General features: G+C 34.0%; 1 protein-coding gene across 2 annotated transcripts in view; it reads left to right on the top strand.

The window, feature by feature from the left end:
- Cdh9 (cadherin 9) overlaps window positions 1-7631 on the top strand; it is a 141414-nt gene extending 133783 nt beyond the window's left edge. For both annotated transcript variants that reach the window (XM_003463624.5, XM_063258019.1), the window contains one exon: window positions 2569-7631. In XM_003463624.5, coding sequence (XP_003463672.2) covers window positions 2569-3056 — 488 coding nt within the window. In that variant the 3' untranslated portion in view covers window positions 3057-7631. The remainder of the gene's footprint in view (window positions 1-2568) is intronic.
- The last annotated feature ends 13410 nt before the right edge of the window (window positions 7632-21041 follow it).

The raw sequence follows: 21041 nt of genomic DNA, 5'->3' as shown, positions 1-21041 counted from the left end.
CTTCTCTAGCTAATATATTTGTATCCCTATGAATAGTAAAATCTGTCTTGCCATTATAGCTAAGTGTTAAAATTTTCATATTGCTCTAATTCCTCAGTTATATCCCCCAATTTACAATAAAGTGAATTTATGTGTGTTACAATTTTTTCTTTAATTTTCTGTATTATATGACACACAATGACTTTCCTGCACACCTGGAAAATAAAAGCAGCCCCCAAATAAATTAAAATATTCTTGTAGTGTCTTAGGAAATTTGATAATGTTTCTTTATGCTGAAATCTTGGACATTTTTTACTATTATTTGAAAAAGGCTGTCATCTCTCTTCCTGGATTGATATAAAAGGCCAAGATTTCTTCCTTTTCACCTTCCAAATATTTTACCTAAATTTGGAGTGATTTTCTGTTATTTTAGGTAAAATTGGTTGTAATATACAATGTTTTGTATCAAAATTACTAAAATATCCTTACCATTATCTCAAGGCTTTATCGTAATGGCCGTAGTCTCACATTTCTATAGATAAGGGGCTTTGCTATATGCAAGGTGATGACAGAGCACAGGAAACAACATTTCATATCTACCCTGCTACAGTTTCAAGAAATGTGGTGTTTAGTTTATTCCTATGTTATGTAGCAAGGTAAGACATAAATCCAAAGAGCAGGAATTTATAAATATTCTGAAATCCTAAGCCTGCTTTGAGAATCTGATGAACCTCAAGGACCTACTCAGAACAATATTTAAATGTCTGAGAGGAGCAATCATGGTCGAGTGCTTGCCTAGCATGTGTGTGACGTGAGTTCAATCCCTAGAATTACAAAGATAAAAGTAGATAAAAGATAAGTGACAGGTAAGTTTTTAAGGTAAATTTATAAGAAGCTGTGTAACAAAATTACCTAGTGAGAGCAAAAATTACATAATGTACTTTTTATTAATCCTAATTTAATAATGATAGAGATATCTGCATAAGTGTAATGCAGTGTAAAATGTCTGTGATTTTCCTTGTTTCAGTGTTACACGTACTGCTACTATCATTATGAATATGATCATATGCAAAATGTAAAGAAGGCAAAATTCCAGTAACAGACAAGAAAATATAATATTTGAAAAGTTGTTTACTTTTCCATTGTTTATCCTAGCTCCTCTCATTGCAATTTTATTTCCCAAATTAAGCACTTCAGTCTAGGAAGTGAAATATAAATTTGACAGAGCAAAACAGGAAAAAAAAATACTTATCAAAGTTTCTCCAATGCTTTTATGTGAATTAATAAATGTTCATAACTAAGATAATACAATGGATTTAAATTTATTATTTTATTAAGAAAGAGTAGAGAACTAAAATCATTACTGCTTTTTCAATTTTGAAAGGGTTCCATCCTTCTAGTGTACGGTTGAAATTTGGTGGAGATCAGATTTAGGAGGGACTTTTTTTGTTGTACATTAGGAGAGAGTACAGGTGTAGATCAGTTTTACCTAAATTTTATTTTAATATTTCCAGGATAAACCTCCATGTAACTCAGAAGTCTAAATTTATTTCTGCAGAGATTTATTGATAGTACTTGTGATGATTTAGAAAAAAAATTCTTCCTAATAAAGAGGAAGGCGTGCTAGCCGATGTAAAACACCAACATCAACAACAGAAGTTGAACAGGCCCTTTGATGGTCCCAGGGTTTCCCCGAATGATATTGAATTGTAGCTTCGAAGCACAGAAATGTGCTTTAGTAATTTCAGCTTCTATCTATTAGAAGTATTATTGCCAAATATATCATAATAATATAAATTCATTTTCTACAACTAGAAATAATACAGTATATTACATGTGAGGATGTTTACTGTTAAAATTACATTAAAAGTATGTGAATAATAAAAACATATTGCCAGCAGAATCAAACTAACATTTCAGCTCAAAGCTTGAATTTCAGTTAAGAAAATACTCATTAGCAAGATAGTATCACAGAAAACCTGTCAGATAAGTACCTATGAAAGAGGAGTTTGAGTTGGAATATTATATTGTATCTCTTAGAGTTCTATTGCAGACATCAATAATCTGTTTAGTCAATCAGATGTGCAATATGGGATGAAATGAAATGCCCATTGCATACTTTTTTATGTCTATGCAAATATATATATATATGCACACATAATATATTAATAAAATACCACATATCAGTATATATGCATTTACATCTAAGTATGTTGTACATATGTTCTCTTGAATTGTTAAAATATTCAGTTACTACTCGTTTGGGATAATAACAGTGTAACTTTTAGCATTTTGGCGTATTTTTAAACCGAAGTACATCTAGCAGCAGTGATGTGTTGGATATCTGCAACCGACTAAGTGCAGTAATTATAACTGACCAATGGTTTTTCAGTGGCAGTGCACTATAGACCTTGGAAACAAGTTAGTAACATCTGCCCCTTTGTTAAGCGTTGTGTCTAATACTCTACTAAGGTATTCAGAATTTTTGTAGCATAGATACTCCTGGCAATATTCACACACGCATCACACGCACACGCGTGTTTTATATTGGATCACAGGCCTCACCATTTCCTCCTCCTTTATTGACAGCTCTAGTCATGCTGTTTGCTGCCCTGAAGAGGCAGAGGAAGAAGGAGCCGCTCATCATCTCAAAGGACGACGTGCGCGACAACATCGTGACCTACAATGACGAGGGCGGCGGGGAGGAGGACACTCAGGCCTTCGACATCGGCACCCTGCGGAACCCAGAAGCCAGGGAGGACAGCAAAGGCAGGCGAGACGTCCTGCCCGAGAGCATCTTCCAGGTGAGGAGGCCGGCGCCGCTGTGGGAGAACATCGACGTGCAGGACTTCATCCGCCGCAGGCTGAAGGAGCACGACGCGGACCCCAGCGCGCCCCCCTACGACTCGCTGGCCACCTACGCCTACGAGGGCGCCGACTCGGTGGCCAGCTCGCTCAGCTCGCTGGAGTCGCTGCCTGCGGACTGCAACCACGATTACGACTTCCTCAGCGACTGGGGACCTCGCTTTAAAAAACTGGCAGATCTGTACGGGGGCGATGACAGCGACCGAGACTGAGTACTGTAGGTACTGAGCACCCTAGTGGAAGTACTGTTTTTGTTACTAGACTGCGTGGCCTGCATTCTCTTTGGACAAAGCGATAGAAAATCAAAATTACAAACAATACCCAAGTGTTGTCTTAGTAAGGGTTTTCTTAATCAGTACGTTTATGTGAATGAATATGAATGACATAGGTTTAAAAACAGTAATAATAACCAGTCCACCTGTTTTGCCTAATAATCTTGGAAGACAATTATAATCACATCAATAATCAATAAAAATGAAAAAGGCTTTTTGTGCCTTTTCTTAGGTATAAGAAATTTGTAAATGTTTTCTTAAGGGACTTTCAATCACCTTTACTATTATATTAAACATTGTAAACTGCTTTGTAAATTAATATGGGAAAAGTATATCCCTAAGGAAATATGAATGACTACTACTGCCATATTTATTTAGTTGAAAAATGTCTTTGTGTTAATTCATTCATATTTTTATAAATGTATATTTATATTTTTATATTTTTATGAAATAAACTAGTCTTTATAAAAATATAAATCTCATTTATTTAATTCCTAGGGCCAGTTCTGACTAAAAAAAAAAAAAAAAAAAAAAAAGAAGTGTTTTACATCTGTAAATGTAGAACATGATTTACTCAGGGAAAACGTTGTTGCATGGATGTAGAAATAAAGTGGGTCTATAAATGAGCATTGGTATAAATTGTTATTTTTCTGTTTCAATTAAATGTGGATAAATGTTTACTGAATCACTGTTGTATAACTATGGATAGACTACGAGATACATTTGGAATATAATATACATATACACATATACAGTTGTGAATAATGAATCGAGTTTTTTGCAAGTCTTTATCATCACAAGTGGATTGTATTTGAGAGTAAATGAAGTATATGTCAGTGATGTCATGTAAATGAGAAAGCCAAAACATCCTTCTCAATAATGTAGTTTTAAATGTAAGAAATGATAATTCTAATTTTTGTCTGTGTTCAGAAAATTCTCTCTGCAACATTTAAAATGTGTATTTGCAAACTAGAAAGATGATAAAAAAGCAAAGTAACATTAGTTATTGAGCACATTCAAAATTTTTGAGAAAGTAGGAAAGAATCAGGGAAAGAACTTCCAGAAATAAGAAACATCTTAAAATGTGGGAAGAAGAAGAGGAAAGAATTCTGCACAGCCATATTTGTAGATCTTTGAAATACAGCCCTATAGAAAAGTTGCCCTGAGTTAGCTGAGCGCAAGACTAAATCTAAAGATGAAAACTTCAGAGTACCAATGTGTGATATCTACCTTCCTCGTCTTCTTTAATTATTCATCTGTTGAGAGGCAAATGGCCTGGTCATGCATACTCATCACAGGACTTTGCATGGAGGAGGTTTAGCACTGATTACGCTATTGTCTTAACTTATAAAATGACAAATACCTCCCGAATTACAGACAGGCACAAATAAATTATTATGTTACTAATTTGAAAAAAAAAAATTAAAGACTACATAACTTTTTTCAGTAATTGGCAACACATATTAAATGTTTTTAACTTAATGTTGAAAGTTAAATTACACTGGGCAATCAACAGTTATTTGGAATGTTTCTAATGGTGGCAAAGTCCCAGAGAACAGAAAAAATTTTGAGTTCATTTTAGCTAAAAAAAAAAAAAAAGTCTTAGTTTATTTTTGAACTACAATTAGCTACTTACAGTGGCTCCAATAGCATGTATTGGATATATACTTGATGATGTAGATAACTCTGAGGCACCACAGAAATTAATCAGAAATCTTATAAGTCCTTTTACATACATTTTATTTTATAATTTCTAAAGGGTTAAATGGAAACATGCAAAAAAAAAAAAAAAAAAAAAAAAAAAAAAAAAAAAAAAAAACCTTTCAAATGCCATGTGCTGAGCAAATGCAATGCCTGTGTAAAAATGTGTAAATTATGAGCCAGAGAAGGGAGAGTTGGCTGTTACAAAACTCTCCCATGTGTTTTCAGCAGTAAAAGCACTTTAGCAAACCACATTACTCTCAAGCTATAGACCTACATTTGTCATGAGAGCGTTACACTGATAGCAGAATGAATAGAAATTATATTAAATTTTTAAAATGTATTATTAAATAATGATACATATTATTGATAAGTATTTTTACCTTAATGAAATTAGTGTCACAGTCTTTCTTCCCTTGATCTTTGAAATGACTGATGAACCTTCCACATTATAAGGCAATAACTAACAAATTTCACATTTAATGCATTGATGTATATCCTAGAGAAGTATCTGATGTGAATAAAACTATCAAAAATTTAATACTAGGGCCAAGGGTTTAGCGCAGTGGTACAAGTGTGTGCTTGGCAAGTGTGAGGTCATGAGTTCGACTCACAGTACCAAAAAGAAATTTAATACTAATACTTCCTATAATTTTCAAATAATATGCAAAATTTATATATTGCGGTAAATTGATTTTTTTCTGAGATGGACCAGATTTTAATATTTTCCTTCCAATAAAATAAATAAATTATTAAACTTCTCAAAAGACATACAATTTACCACATAATATTTACATAATATTTACATAATATTTACATAATATTTACCACATTGAGTTTAGATTTGTTACTTTAAGGAAACAATACATTTTATAATATTAGTTTTTAGCATTTGAACCTCATTCACTTTCAAGTTTTAAATTCAAGAATATAATACTCGTATGTATGTTTGCTTTCTAAATAAAATAAATTATTTATTCTATAGTGGTTGAATTAATAGTGGTTGACTAGTCATTATCCAACTATCACTAAAATTATTTTACTGCCTTATCTAAAATATTTAATCATTTTCAAAATAATACAGCTATACTATATCTGGATATATTTCAATGAGTATTGACTACCTAAACTTTGACATGCTCTCCAACAGTATTCTATTTAATGCTAATCTCAGATATTATGAAAAATGTCTGATTTACATATCAAACAGTAAAGAAAATAAAACAGCATTAACAATAAAGCATGCAGACAATTTTTTTTAAATTGCCATACCCAGTAGTTGATTTTGATCATTCTTTCCACTTTAGCATAAATACCACAAATGACTCAAACGTTCTTTATTGTTTTGCTTGTTCTTTTATCTTACTGTTCACTTAATGCTTTATTCTCTTCTGGTTTTAGGGTATGCCAAGCTCTAGTCCTTTGCCCATTCTACTAAAATTCTAGTCCTTAGCGATCATGCCATCTTCCCAATTGTTAATCTATCTATATTTGAATTTATATGCTAAGACATAAGCATTATAGATTCAGAACTCTCAAACTTTTATCACTTGCCATCTCTCAAGTAATTTAAATGTTTTGATTTAGTTGATTTACATTTCTACTCAAATTTTAAAAACTGAACTGTCCAAAACTTTCCTAATAATTTCACTCACAAATTTCTCTCCTCAACTTTGTCTATGGTATAGTTAATGGCAACACACTTGATGACACGTCTTTCTTTTCCCTAATCAGAAGATAAGCCTGTATTTCTCTCATTCTGTTAACCAATATTTTAGAAAAGTTTATATTTTGAAGGTATAGTCAAAGTGATATATGATGGATTTTGCTCTTTTACTATTATCTAATATCTAGATATTGCAATGTATTATAATCTTGAGAGGAGCAATTTTTCAATAATACATTCCCATATGCTGTTTCAATACAACTAAATTTAACTATGTGGTTCAAGGTTTCTTTGCTAACAATTGTTTGGTTTCCTTTGTTTCCATATTATTATGCCACTGATTTCTGTATCATTTATATAAGTCTCTCTATAGTAATAGATAAACATAGGGGAGAAAATTAACTTTATATTTTTGAAAAACTCTAGGCTTTACTCTGTTGAACTGCTCCAGTTTGGACCAACAGCTGACCATTTCTCCTGCTGCATACTCATCCTATTCCACCTCTCACCATCACCTGGAAATTCTCCTGATTTCTCCTTCAGATTTGAGGTCCTAAACCACAAGTAGCACCTAAATATTTTCTCTTTGTTGTTCTTCTTCCTCCACTCTACAAAGTGCAATTTGGACATCAGTTAGAACAAATACTTGAGACTAGCAATGACCCAGAATTTGAAGATTTTTCATACTTTATTATATTTGCACAGATAGTATCAGTTCATTATCCATAATTCAAAAAATCTAGAATCCAATATGCTGCAAAACAATGCTCAAAAGTGAAATTTCTGAGCATTTCTGATCTCAGTTTCCTATTACAGATACTTAACTTGTATAACATAATTTGTAGTACACCTCTCCCAAATCGTGTTATTGCTTATTTTTTCCACTGTTATAAGCTGAAACATATTTTGGTAACTATTTAATCTTTTTACTCTAATGTAGTGAGTACTCTGAAGTGTAAATGGTAAAAAAAGATCTTTTTTAATTAGTTGGTCACAAGAAATATCTCATATGGACACTAGTACAAGAGTTTTTGTTAATTTGAATTGCTTGCTTGTTTTGGGTATGTACCATATATTTAAATTTATTACTTCTAATATACTATATTTGACAAAATTTTAAAATATTATAAATGAGACTATCAATAAAATCTTATTTGACATTTCTTTATTATACATTCATTTTGCAATTCTTAGTCATATCAGTAAGTAATAACATGGATAAGTTTGTAAGTATATATTGAAATAAATATATTATTGAGAAAACTAAACATTTAAATTTTCGATAGCAAAGTATATGAACAAATAACAAAATAAAAGGCACAGTGCATTCTTTTCTTAAAACTATGGAATTACAATTAATAAATATACAACTGTAATGAATTCAAAGGGACTAAGGTTTTAAAAAATGTTATAAGGAATTAACATAAGGCCAGTTTTCTCTGGCTACACACATATTTAAGCATTATACGTTTTAAATTAGTTCATCGAAAATTACTACGACAAATATCAAAGAGGCATCTTTGAACAAAATAGGATAAGAAACCTTAAATTGATTAAACATTCTAAGTTGAGTTCTGTGAACTGTAGTATGTAGAATTCCAATGCAATTTTTGATGGTCAAATGCTGGTAGCTTCTAATTTCTACCATTTTTCTTTCCTTTTTGTGGAAGAGATTGACTCTGAAGATCTATCGCAAGTGCAGGGCTAGAGTAAAGCCAGCCCCAAGAGCAGGAGTTGTCCTAGATGAGCTGGGCAAGAAAGTTCTTAGGCACTGGGGTTTCACCGGACATCAGTCTGCTGAGTGCATAAATAAACATGCTGCAGTCATTGGGTGGTTCTTTTCTCCAACAAGAGAGAGGCTTCAATCTGACTTCAGCTTTCTGCATTTGTACACTTGCCTTCATTCCTTCATGGCCCTCCCCTCAAGAATTTTCTAGAGCTGTGCTGATGTACTACCCTTGATCTCCGCTTCTGGTCACACTGGTCAGAAAGTCTTGATATTCCCTCTTTGGTGCAGACAGGAAATTCAAATCACTTAAATCCTAACTACAGGAACGTATTCTCATCAGAACTGCATTTGATAAATGATGATAATATTGGGATTTGGGAATTATTTGATCAAACATTTGATTCAGATAACATTTATCATTCTTAATTTGATGAAAAGGAAAAAAAAAAAAAAAAAAAAACTAACATTGAAAACCCCAATAAGAATTTTTCATTTTGAATGAAATACAGTGTACAATAATTTTCTTCTAACTAAAAGGATATGAAATTACACAAAAAGTTCTACACAAGAGAATCATAAAAATTTGATGTCATTTAATGTCTCCCAATAAGTGTGAAAGTCAATTTAACACGTGTGATAATATGTGATATCTGCTGTATTATAAAGATAGTAGTTTCATATCAAATGTACAAAGAAATTGTTTTCTACTCTTAGCCAGGAACAAAGTAACTTCATACATTGTTGAGTGACAGGAATCAGAACGTTGCTTGAAATACATATTGTTCAGTACCAATGTGTATCCTTTGCAAGATATTCATAATTATATCTGGAGGTCTGTGGAGTGAGTTCTGGGCTTCTTGGCAGGTATTCTGGGAGGTGATTGGATTATGGATGCAGTGGGAGCTGACTTTTTAGGAGCCTGAGTCTGATCAGAAGAGACAGGTTACTGAGAGGACTGACTAAAAGAGCACATTACCCTCCTTACTTCTCCTCTGATTACTGGAAGCGACGATGGAAGCAGCTTTCCTCCTCAAGACCTTCCCCACATGGCACTGTCTCCTGTAGTAGGGGACTATGAAATAAATCTTCTACAAAAATGACCCAAAATAATCCTTCCTCGTTTATATTGTATCAACTTTTTTTGTTTTCAAGATGTGGAATTAAAATAAGACAAATTTTGATACTAACAAGTGGTGTTATTGCCAGAACAATACCTGAATATGTGATATAGAAACCTTTTGCTAGGAGGCAGGGTCTAGCAGAAGTTCAAATGCAGATAGTAAAGGCCAGGCTGGGGAGTTTTCAATGGGAAATACAAATTCCATTGACAGTTTGACTGGAGACCATGTGTGTTAGACTGGTAGAAAAATTGCCTACATTTTGCTTATGTACTGAGCATTTTCAGGAGACTCTTGCTAAGTAGAGCAGACAATTTAATTAGGTGAAGAGAATTTTAAGGGAATCCCCGGTTGAGGCTGTGTCATAAGTACTAATGGAGGGTTTATGGCAACTGAGTATTGAGAATTGAGAGCAAACAGCAGAGTTGAGTGGTTTAAATGTTTTGAGTTTCACCAGAAAAATAACTCATTTCAGGTCAAGACTTGCAATGTTTGGACTTGTACAGCTTGGCTGGTAAAAATAAGCCATGTACATCTATCAGAACAATACAAACGATGCTGTGAGGGCATGTGAGAAATCTGTAAGACTCCATTCATCTAGTGCAAAGCTGAAAAGTTCTTATTTGTGAAGAGCCCTATGCACTGTGCTTGAGAAGGGCCTTTCAAGGAATTGCTTTATTGGTATTTATTTCACAGTGATCAGAATTCTACACACTTGAAGAATATCGCAGCCATGATTAAGGGGTCCTGGCTACTGTTTAAGCTTGTAGCAGACCGTAGTATCATCTATTTAGTGCTGACTTTTTTAAAGGGCATGAGAATGAAAGAGAAAAGAAGCAAGAGAGAATTACTTCAGTTTCAGTAGAAACCCTCCTAAGCCAGGCAGTGGACCTTTGAAATGATAATGTGTGAAGATGTGAGAGTAAAACCGAAAGTGCATTGGAGACACTAGGAAGTTTCAGCAGCCAAAATCACGAAATGTCTGAGAAAAGCTTCAAGCAATGAGCAAAACCATTCCGAGGGCTCCACCAAACAGTGCTGTAGGAGCAGTTCTACTCACACAGATTGGGGTTTGCCTTTGGGCACAAATTGATGCAGTGTCTTCTGTGGAGAGACAAGATTTAGTATCTGCCCTGCTGGGGCTCAGTTTGCTTTGATTCCATTTGTATCAATTGTTTCTTAGGTTTTGGTAGGAGGATGTTTTCCCTGTGCTCCTGTATATTGGCAGTGTTTAATCCCCCCCCCCACACACACAGGTGCTCATAAATAAAAGTTTGCCCTGAGACTCAAAGCAGACTTTAGACTCACAGTTTTTTTTTTTTTTTTTTTTTTTTTTTAATGCTAAAACTCTGAAGATTTTGGTGAACCAGAGACAGACTCAATTCATTTTAGTTAAAGAGATGAGTATTTTGGAAACCAGGACCAGAATGTTATAGTCTGTGTATGTTATAGTCTGTGCTTTCTCCCAAGAGCTTCATGTTCTCAAAGATGTAGCTTTTGGAAAGTGATTATAATAACAGTACAATATAGGTGACTTTTTTCTAGGAGGCAGGGTCTGGTTGGAAAAGATGGGTCACTGGGAATGTGACCAGGAAGAGCATAACTCCTTTGCTGGATCATACATTCACCAATAGATTCCTGGCTGCCATGACATGAGCAACTTTCCTCCATCTGAGCCATTCTGCCATGCTCTTTCTGTGTGTAAATTTGCCAAACATATATTGACACAGCTGTACCAGAATAAACCTTTCCATCTTTAAATTATGCTATTTGGTAATAGCAATTTGGACAAGTATAAAGGCATTGTGATTTGGATGATTTACCTAATGGTTAATGTGTTAGAATCTTAGTCCCAAGTAAGGCAGTGTTAACACATGGTAGGTCAGTTAAGACACTGAGCCAAGTAGTAGGCCAGTGGGTGACCAGGGACACTGACTTCAGGATATAATAAGGTAACAATGTTTAGTTCTGATGATAGGGCTAACATTAAACAGCAAGACTTATCACTCTCTTCCTATGTTTCTTTTCCTGCCATATGAGATCTTTGACATGTACTCCTGCCAATGATACAGTCCTCCCAATTAAGCCCTCATTAGGAGCTAAATTATAGTAATATTTTCTAATGTTAGAATTTAGCTCTAAACCTGTGAGATAATTAAATCTTTTTCTCATAAGCTGCCTAGTGTCAGATGATTTTATAATAACAAAAATGTAGCAAATATATATCTATAGAAAGCATCCAACACTTTAAAAGTAGTTTGGGGGTTGGGGATTTAGCTCAGCAGCCTAAATGCCTGCCTGGCAAGCGCAAGGTTATGAGTTCAATCTCTGCTATCAAAAGAAAGAAAGAAAGAAAGTCTTTAATAAATTACAAAGAAGTAAAAAAAAAAACAAAAAAACAAACAAACAAACAAACAAACAAAAAAAACAGACTGAGCAATAATATCCCCAAAATATCTAAATTCAAATGAGTGGAGGATTTCTATCAGTTATCCCCCGGTGATTGGAAAATTGATCTGTAATTGAGAATATTTCCATATAATTCTGTATATTACTATGTTTTATTTGAAAATGTCATAAGGAATAACAAATAAATATGTCTACTTTTTCTTAAAAACACAAGTTTGAGTGCTGTCCACATAAGAAATACATACATTTGTACTCATATTTTGAAGAAGGGTAACAATGAAACCTTACCTTAAAATCTGTAATTGTAAGGGACAGAAAAACACTTTAAAATCATTTGAAATCAGAACATAAGTTTATATATGATGGTTTAAACATTTGAAAGACTGCTTTTAGATTAATCTGTGGAAAATGTCAAATGATGTTGAGGCCCAGAATAATTAAGCCTTATTCCCAGGAACAGTACTGAACATGACACTGGCCATAGCTACACTTACTGCAAAGACAGTTGCTTATAAACAAAGAACATTGTTATTAAGGGCCCCTGCAGTAGACCTTAATCCCTGCCAGATATGACACACACTGAAAACAAAGAGAAAGAGACAAAGTGATGGTGCACCAGGGAACTGGGCTAACCAGTTCTTCACAGAGAACAAAAGCCCAGGAAGCAGCCAGAACCTCAGTATTTACTGATTATAGTAACACCAGGGAAGACTACAGAGTGTTTCTGGAAATAGCAGTGGTGCCCCTGATGGGCTAGTAAGAAGAGCAAAGCATTCTTGCAAGGACAGAGAGAGGGCAATAACGAATCTGTGGCTTCCCCAGGGAACTTCTCATCCTGAGCAGGTCTTACCCTGCCTTATGAGTGTCACAATATCACTAGCCATAGAGCTTCAACTTTGACCAGAATAAAGCAAGAGGTTTCCATGTTTCAATCTGGTTCAAAGAGCGGGGAAAGATTGGCCTCGGACATCCCCTGGACTCAGTTTATAATCTGTGGTCCCCAAACCACTGTTTGTATGAGTGAGAGAACAGAGATATGTGCTATATTATTAGTGAAACTACACTTGATAACTTTATTCTTCACAAAATAAAATAAATAAAATGCTACGTCTTTTTTTACCAATTGTATTCAAATCATTCAACAAAGGGAGGAGGGGTAGTGGATACATCATAGTGGCTCTTATTTACTCAGCCACACATATGTCCACTTTTTTCCCAGCATGACTTAAATCTGTCAAAATATGAATATTTACTAAATACTAAAAACTTGTTAATCTTTGGAAGATCTATACATTGCCATGGGGGAAACCAGAATGGCTTGCTAAATGGAATCTCATTTACTGATTTTTGGTCATTGTTTTCATCTGTACAGCAATAGTATTTTCAAATGTGGAATGTTGCTCCATGCTATCATTTGAGTATTCAAATTCAAATGTGCATAGAAAGAAATCAAATTTTGAGGCACCACTCCCTTTCAGTGGGAAAGATTTAATAGAGAGCTTAGAGAATTCCAAATATTTTTCTGTTTTTCTGATAGATGTCATTTCTTGGCAGCATGCAAGTAAACTGCCTAACTTACAAAAAGATAATGTAGGCAAAAGACACACTTGATTCAGCTTCAGAAATCATGATGTATTGTATATGCTTAATGAAACAAGCCATCATGTATGTGACCTAGTTCTTACTTAGAAGTTATTTACTGAATTATATTAGCCTAATGAACTGATGATATTGCCAATCTAGTGCCATTAAATAAGAAAATAGATACGTTCTGAATGAGAAAGTTGATTATACTGATCTAAAGTATTGGTTAATAAAATAGTGGGGAAGTTATTCCACTTCATGGTCTGTAAAATTAATTCTTTAGCCTTCCAGCTATAATGAAAGTTTGCATTCTGCATATTTCATTATTAATCTACTCTCATACTTATCATCTTGAAATTATATTAAATATCCTCAACATTTATTCATTAAAACTTCAATACAGTAACAATTAGTGTTGCTCCTGAATAACACATAATTTAAAAACAATGTTAAATATATTTAAATGCAAATTTATGTCAAATATGAGTACTCTGAATCCTATAAAAAGTATTCAAAAATCTTTTGTTATTTAGCTACAGCTAATAGATCTAAAGTGTTTTCATTCTGCTAATGTATAACAAATCAATTATTTGTTTGCTTTTATTTTGTTTTTTAAAATGTGTTCTATTTATTTTTAAAATATTATACTAGTCTTTTATTTAAGAATAAAAACATGCACCCAGGATTTAGAAGCAAACAAATAAAATAATTTCAGAAGGAAAACAAATGTGTACTTAATTTTACACTGGCTTATTTTGATGTATTTTTACATGTGAAAGAAAAATGCATTTATGGGTTGGGATCATGGCTGTGAATTTACACATAATTGAGACCTCTGCTCATCTTCAAGAGAAAGACATTTTAAACTCATTTCTATGAATGGTTGCAAAAGAAAACCAGTGCTAATAATTGATTAAATAGGAAAATCCCAAGTTAAAATATGTTACAAATCTCATACGGAAGTTGTATTGTCAAGTAGAAGTGAAAGTTTGTTTTGAGTAAAAGAGGAGAAATTTCATCCTTGTGTCATCTCAAATTATGAGAAAAATGATTCCTTCAGGAAAATTTAAAGTGAAACCTCAAATAGACAAAGAAAGCATGCAAATGATTTGTCATTTAAGTTATAATCTGATGACAACTAATCTAAATAAAATCTACAGAATAATATATACAGATCAAAGTTCTCATGTATTCTTTCAGCATTCATCATCCTCCTAGCCAAATGTACTTCATTAATGCAAAGCAATATGGTAGAAAGACAAAACAATAAAAAAACTACTGAAACATTAAACAATAAGAATAGATGATCTTTCCTACTGTGTTTTTTATATTTTATTTCATTTTTTTAACATTTCTAGATTTGAAGTTGTCACATGTCTAACTTCTTTAGGTTACTCAGTAATGTATATGACCAGAATAGAACTCTTCCCTTCTGGGAATGTTTATAAGTACAGACATACTCACATAATGTGACTCTAATGTGGTGGGTGGAAGCAAATTTTAGAATTAAAATCTTATAGATGCTGTTTTAGATACCCCATTGGAACTAGTAAAACATTTCGATTGGAAAAGGAACCGTATACATAAACCATGTGTTCGTGTGTGTACCTGCATGATGCTGTATGTTTGTGTATGTATGTTTGTAAGTTAATGCTGAAGATGAAGATTTTGTGTTTTAATCACGTTGTGACTAACTTCTAACAAGTAATTTAAACAAATCACTTGTTTAAAATATATTTTAAACATACATGTACTAACATAAACGTAACAAAAATTATTACTAAATTTTAAATCACTAGAATAATTTAAATACCCTAGTATATACACAAAAATGAAAAGATGGATAACATTGTAGACATTTTTAAAGATTTTAGAGACATCCATGGTTTTCTAGATCATAGCTGGGTTATTTTACATTCCCAACAAAGTGCACGTGTTTCCTTTTCTTCACATTTTCACTAACACTTGCTATTTTTTGCCTTCTTGATAATAATGCTTTCTACTGTGGTCAAATGATATCTTGTTATGATGTGGTCTGTTAGAGATTTTGGCTCTTCTCTTTTATTTTAAAGAGAACAAAACAAAGCAGAACAGAAAAAAGCAAATCAGGACAGAAAATGCAAGCAACATGACTTCAAAACAAGATGATAGGAAATCAGGAATGGGTACCATAATGTCTCATTTTCTTCAAAATAGCTGTTCATATCATCACACATAGCAAAATAAAAAAAAAAAACAGAATAAAATCAATTAAACAAACAAATGAAAGCATTATAAGACTCAAAACAAGATAATAGGAAAAAAATCATGATTACCATAATACATCCATTTAGGTTCAAAATAGCTGCTCATACCATCAGACAAAGTAAAATCTAACAAAACTAGATAGAATAAAGCCAAACCTAACAAAATTGTGAAAACAATACAAGAGTTCAAGTTAAGATAATAAGAAATTAGCAATTTGTACCATCTTTTCCTCTCAGGTGTGTCCTCTCCTACCACTTTTACAATACTATTTTGCTTTTTGAATCCCAGTACCTCCTCCTGTTTTTTATGCTAGAGTTCATCTGTACGAGTTCAAATTTTTTCACCCATGAACAAGATGTCCAGTTGTATCTATTTACCTACAGGAGCCTCAAGGTTACTCTACTTTATAGCAGGGTATAAAAGTATCACATCTTTCTTAGCCATTCTTGGTTGATCAGTAAGTTACTTTTACTTTTTTTCTGGTCTCCTGTCACTTGGAACAATATTTTTTTTTTCTCTCACTTGATTTTCAAAGTATGAATTTTCTTTCAGTTACGTATGTTTCTTGTATACAATATATTGATGAATCTTGCTTCGTGATCCACTCTCCCCATGCTTCATTTATTGCTGAGTTGAGACCATCTATCTCAATGATTACAACCAGTGTATAGCTGTTCATCTTTGCATGCTGTCCTCTTGCTGTTGGCCCTCTACTTTTCCCCTACATTCAACTGCCTGTCTTGTTTGGCTGTCTTCCTCTGCTGCTCTTCCTGGAACATGGTCATCTTTATCTCTCCCTGGAATATTCTTTAGCTTTCTCTGTAGTTTTGATCTGATAATCATGATTTCCATCAGTTCTTCTCTATCATGGAAGTATCTTATTTTTCCATTAATTTTGAAAGTTTTGCAGGTTGGATCAATCTGGGAAGGAAGTTGTTTTCTTTCAGGATTTGAAACACTTTACTCCAGACTTTTTTTGACTTGATGGTTTGTGTTAATGAGTCTGCCATGATTCTGATTGGTTTTCCCTTATAGGTGATCTGTTTCTTTCCCTACCAGCTTTAAATATTCTGTTATTGTGCTGAATTTCTTTTTCTTTTTCTTTCTTTTTTTTTTTTTTTTTTTTTAAATTGGTACCAGGGATCGAACGCATGACTGCCTGCTTGCAAGGCAGATGCTTAGCCACTGAGCTAAATCCCCAGCCCCAATTGTACTGAATTTCTTACATCTTATTATATGTCTGGTTGTGTATTTACTTTGGTTATGTCTAGTTGGAGTTCTATATATGTCACTTATCTGAATGCTGGATCCTTTCCCCATGATTGTGAAGTCTTTTCAATTACTTCTGTCAATAGTCTTTCTTTCATTTGTGTTAACCCCTGCTACTTCACTGATGTGTATAACTTAAATTATATGTCTTTGTGTCATCTTGCAGCCATTGACTTGTTATTTACTGGTTCCTTGTTATTTTTAATACATCTTTCCTTTCATGACTGCTAGCTGAAATTCTACCTTCAAGGTTTGAAAGTCTATTTTCAGTCTCTTTCAAGTAGTTTTGCCAGCTTTCAATTGACTTTTTAATTTCCTGGATATCTCTTTGAATCTCTTTCATGCATTGTAGTTTTTTTCTGCATTGTCCATTCAAGTTTTCCTATGCTCTTCTTTCTGTATCTATGTCTTTTTTAGATATGCTGAGCAATTCTTTCATTATATTGTAATTTCTTCTTTTACCTGAAACATGATTTCTGATTTGATTACTTTTACAGTCTCATGAAAGTTTTCCTGATTCAGTTGCTGTCCTCTTGGAGATATTAGGTGTGTGACTTCCATTTTCTTCCTTGACTGTATTTCCCAGACTTCTTCTGTGTGGGTTGGAGGTCTGAGATTGCCTTTTGCTCCTTTGTCTTGACATTCTTCTGGGTTCTCCCAACAAACAGGTTGCGGGGAACTAGGCACTTCCCATGTTGGCTGACCCTTCATAGTGTAGAGGAATGGGTCATGCACCTGGGCTTCTCTGACCTTTGTTCTACAGGGAGGCAGAAGAACTTAGGGTGGGCTTCTCTAAACTGTGCAGCTACACCAGGGCTTCCCCAGTGGCTGGGGGTGTGGTGGTAGGCCAACTTCCCTCAGCCTATATGTCTACATTGGGACTCCCATGATGGTGGCAGGTATATAGGGGTGCCTAATTATCCCATTGGGTGATGGCTGCTGAAGGAAGAAGGGCTTCCAATGATGGTCTACAGGTGCACAGGCCTTACCTGGCTGCATGTTCCTGCGCCTGCTGACTGCCTGCAGAACGTAAGCCTTTGTGTGGTGGCAGCCAGCAGATGAAGCAGGACCTTATGGTTCTCTTTGCCCACACTAGCTGCCCAGACCAAGGAGCCTTCCAGTGGTGAGCGCCAGCATGTGGAGGCAGATCTGTTCATTTTCTCTGCCCACACTGGCTGCCTGCAGGAAGCAGACTTCTCTTCTTTTAGAAATTTGAGAGGCTTCTTGGATTTGTACTTTTGAGATTTTTTTTCTATCTTTTCCCCTTTTAATTTTATATTGTGTGTGGTTTTCTTGTTTTTATTATTGAAGCATGACATATTATAGTGTATAGAATCAACTTAGGAATCTTTCAATGTACAAATGAAATGTAAAATGTATATATTATGATATTCGTATATTAAAATGAAATAACAGCATTACCAGCAAAATAGATGGTACTGGAGATTATGTTTAAGAAAATAAATACAATGAATATATATATATATATATATATATATATATATATTCTCATCGCTAAAAGATATCCATCCCAATGTAGGAAAGAAACAAGTAATACCTATAAAAGGTGTATTAAGAGTGAAATACATAGATGGGATTTTGATGATTGATATCAAAACAGAAAAAATAAGTTCTAGCATGCTGTAGCTTACTGTAGTGCCTATACTTCATGTTAAGTCTTTATCCTACAAATTACAAGAAAGAGGAACTCAAAAGGTCCAAGCTTAAATTAAATATAAATGCATGGAAATATTAACATAATGATTATATATGATTTATACAAATTAAAAATAGTACTCAAAAATGTATGCTAATCAAAAAAAATTCAAATGCTGAAAAAGATATAAATGTTCATTCCCCTGATTGAATCATTATGCATTTTTCACCTGTGTCAAATTATCACTTTCTACTTTATTAATACATATTGTTAAATTAATGACTAATAAAAATATTTGAAGTCTGGTAAAACAAAATTGGTTTCATACTAAGCATAACCTTTTATATGGAAATAAACTTTTAATGGGAAATTTCTATAACATGTGATATAGTCTGGATTCACAAAGGAAAAGATTTAAAATTAGGCACATAAACTATAGGCATATTTTATAACATTCACTCAGAATAAAATGCAAAAGAGAACCAGGCAGTACAGTAGACTCTAGGGGAACAGTATTTAGGATTCAATGTCTAACATAAATGTATATGCCAATTAAAAAGAATTTTGTTGTTAATAGTACAATTACAAATAATAGACTTCAGATGGAAACCTAAAAGAAACAAAGGGCTAATAACAAAACTTATGGAGGCGATACGGAAACAAAAATATCTAACTGTCAAATTCTATCAAGGGCTATAAATATTCTCACTTAGATACTCAGACACTTTTTTGTGTAGTGCTGTACACTGGATTTCCTGAGCAGATTTATCGTCTTTCCCACTGCTAGGAAAAAATGTACAATACCTGCATTTTAAAAGAGGAGAGGTTCAATTTGATTCATGGTTCCACAGATTTCCATCTACAGTCAGCTAATTGGGAGGCAGAAGCATTGTGTGGTGACGGGAGTTAGAACAGTACTGCTCAGGTTAGGGCACCCCAGAAGATGAACACAGAACACCTAAAAGTCTCATCCTTACAAGGCATGCTTACAGTATCCACCTCTTTTAAGTGAACTCCACCTCCTGGTGACACGTCCTGCTGTGAACATCAGTGAATTGGCCCACTGAAGTGTAGTCTGTCCTCATGAGTGAATCAGTGCCCCAGAAGTCTCTTAATTCTGTCAAATTGGCAAGTAAGAGTAATGGTAGGAGACAATACCTAGTCACATGTCCTTAAACTACACTCAACTCCCAATAAACACAATATGAAGGTCAGAATTCTACCTAACTTTCTTTTTCTAGCTAACTTTTTGAACATACTCTGTGTACAACGAAACATGTGCTAATTGCGTCTCCTAAGTTTCTGCATTGCTCAAACATGCAAATTAAGAGCTCTGTGACACTCAATGCAACGTTAGTCAATAGATTCTTTAAAATTCAAGATCAAGTTATGCATTTATAATGTATAATGATATAGATTAAAAATTCCATTCCAAAATAGAAGAATAAGAAGATTGAAGATTATTGGGCCAAAGTAGTGCAAAAAGCCATCAGGAAAAACATTAAGTACTATATTTCCATCTCTAGAATTTGGTGAGAGATGTGGGATCCTAAGAGATTGAGGCTCCAACGTACGTCTTACTGGTTGTGCAGTCGACTCTGCATTTATCCTGAAGCTTTGCATAACAACTTCCCAAGCTCCTGTTATCTCTGACTTCCTAGCATCTTCAGCTTCATTACCGTATCTTCACATATTTCCTCTTAGCGCCACTTTATATGGCATCCTGGGCTATTCTTGATATCTTGGTAGAAGGCTCTATGATTTCACAACCTTTGCATTCTACATTTATAGAAAAACGGCATCACATCAAAGATGACAAAATCTCTTTTCAGCTGAGGCTAAAATCAAACTCTCCTGAATTATGAGTTCAACAGCCTCTGGGTGCCCAGATAAAACAAATGCCCCAGACCAAGATTGTCTCTTTAATATTTGTACTTTTGTATACTTGGTCCTGCAATGTTTGGATATTTATGATTTCCAAGACACCTGATGTCCCAAAGCAAGTTTCTTTTCTTGTCTGTTTTCATTTTTTCCCCATTTGCCATCCACATCAACACCTGCTTTTGGTATAACTCCATACATGACTTTGTTTCTGATCAAAATTTAAGCTTTTCAAGTCTTTCTGCTCTGGTTTTATCTCCTCATTCTCATTTTAAGTCCAAATGCTGTATTCATGGTACAGCTTGAAGTTTAAGCTGCCTGGAAATCTTTTCCGTCACTTTATCACATTTAAACTGAGATTCGCACATAGTCTCAGGTTGTGCAAAATGTGTAGTCCTTTTTTCCAGAATGTGACATTCATGGTCACTAGTCCAATTTCCAGCAGAGCCTTATTCCAACCTGAACCTCATGACACTGGCCTTTAGCCTCCCATCAGCTTTCTGATCTTACAGTAATCCTAAAAATTCTCTACCTGATTCATTAAAAATTTTTATTCATCTCCTACAAACCATTTTCAAAGTTTTCTGGATCTCACAATCAGTTACAATTACAGTAATGAATCTGTATTACTGGTACCAATTGTCTTTATTGATCAGCTTTTTCC

The sequence above is a fragment of the Cavia porcellus genome, unplaced genomic scaffold, assembly GCF_034190915.1.
Source record: "Cavia porcellus strain 051 isolate PalLab524CR breed Dunkin Hartley unplaced genomic scaffold, mCavPor4.1 scaffold_11, whole genome shotgun sequence".
Taxonomy (NCBI): Eukaryota; Metazoa; Chordata; class Mammalia; order Rodentia; family Caviidae; genus Cavia; species Cavia porcellus.
Note: the sequence above shows the minus strand (reverse complement) of the source record. Positions and strands in the feature narration are given on the sequence as shown.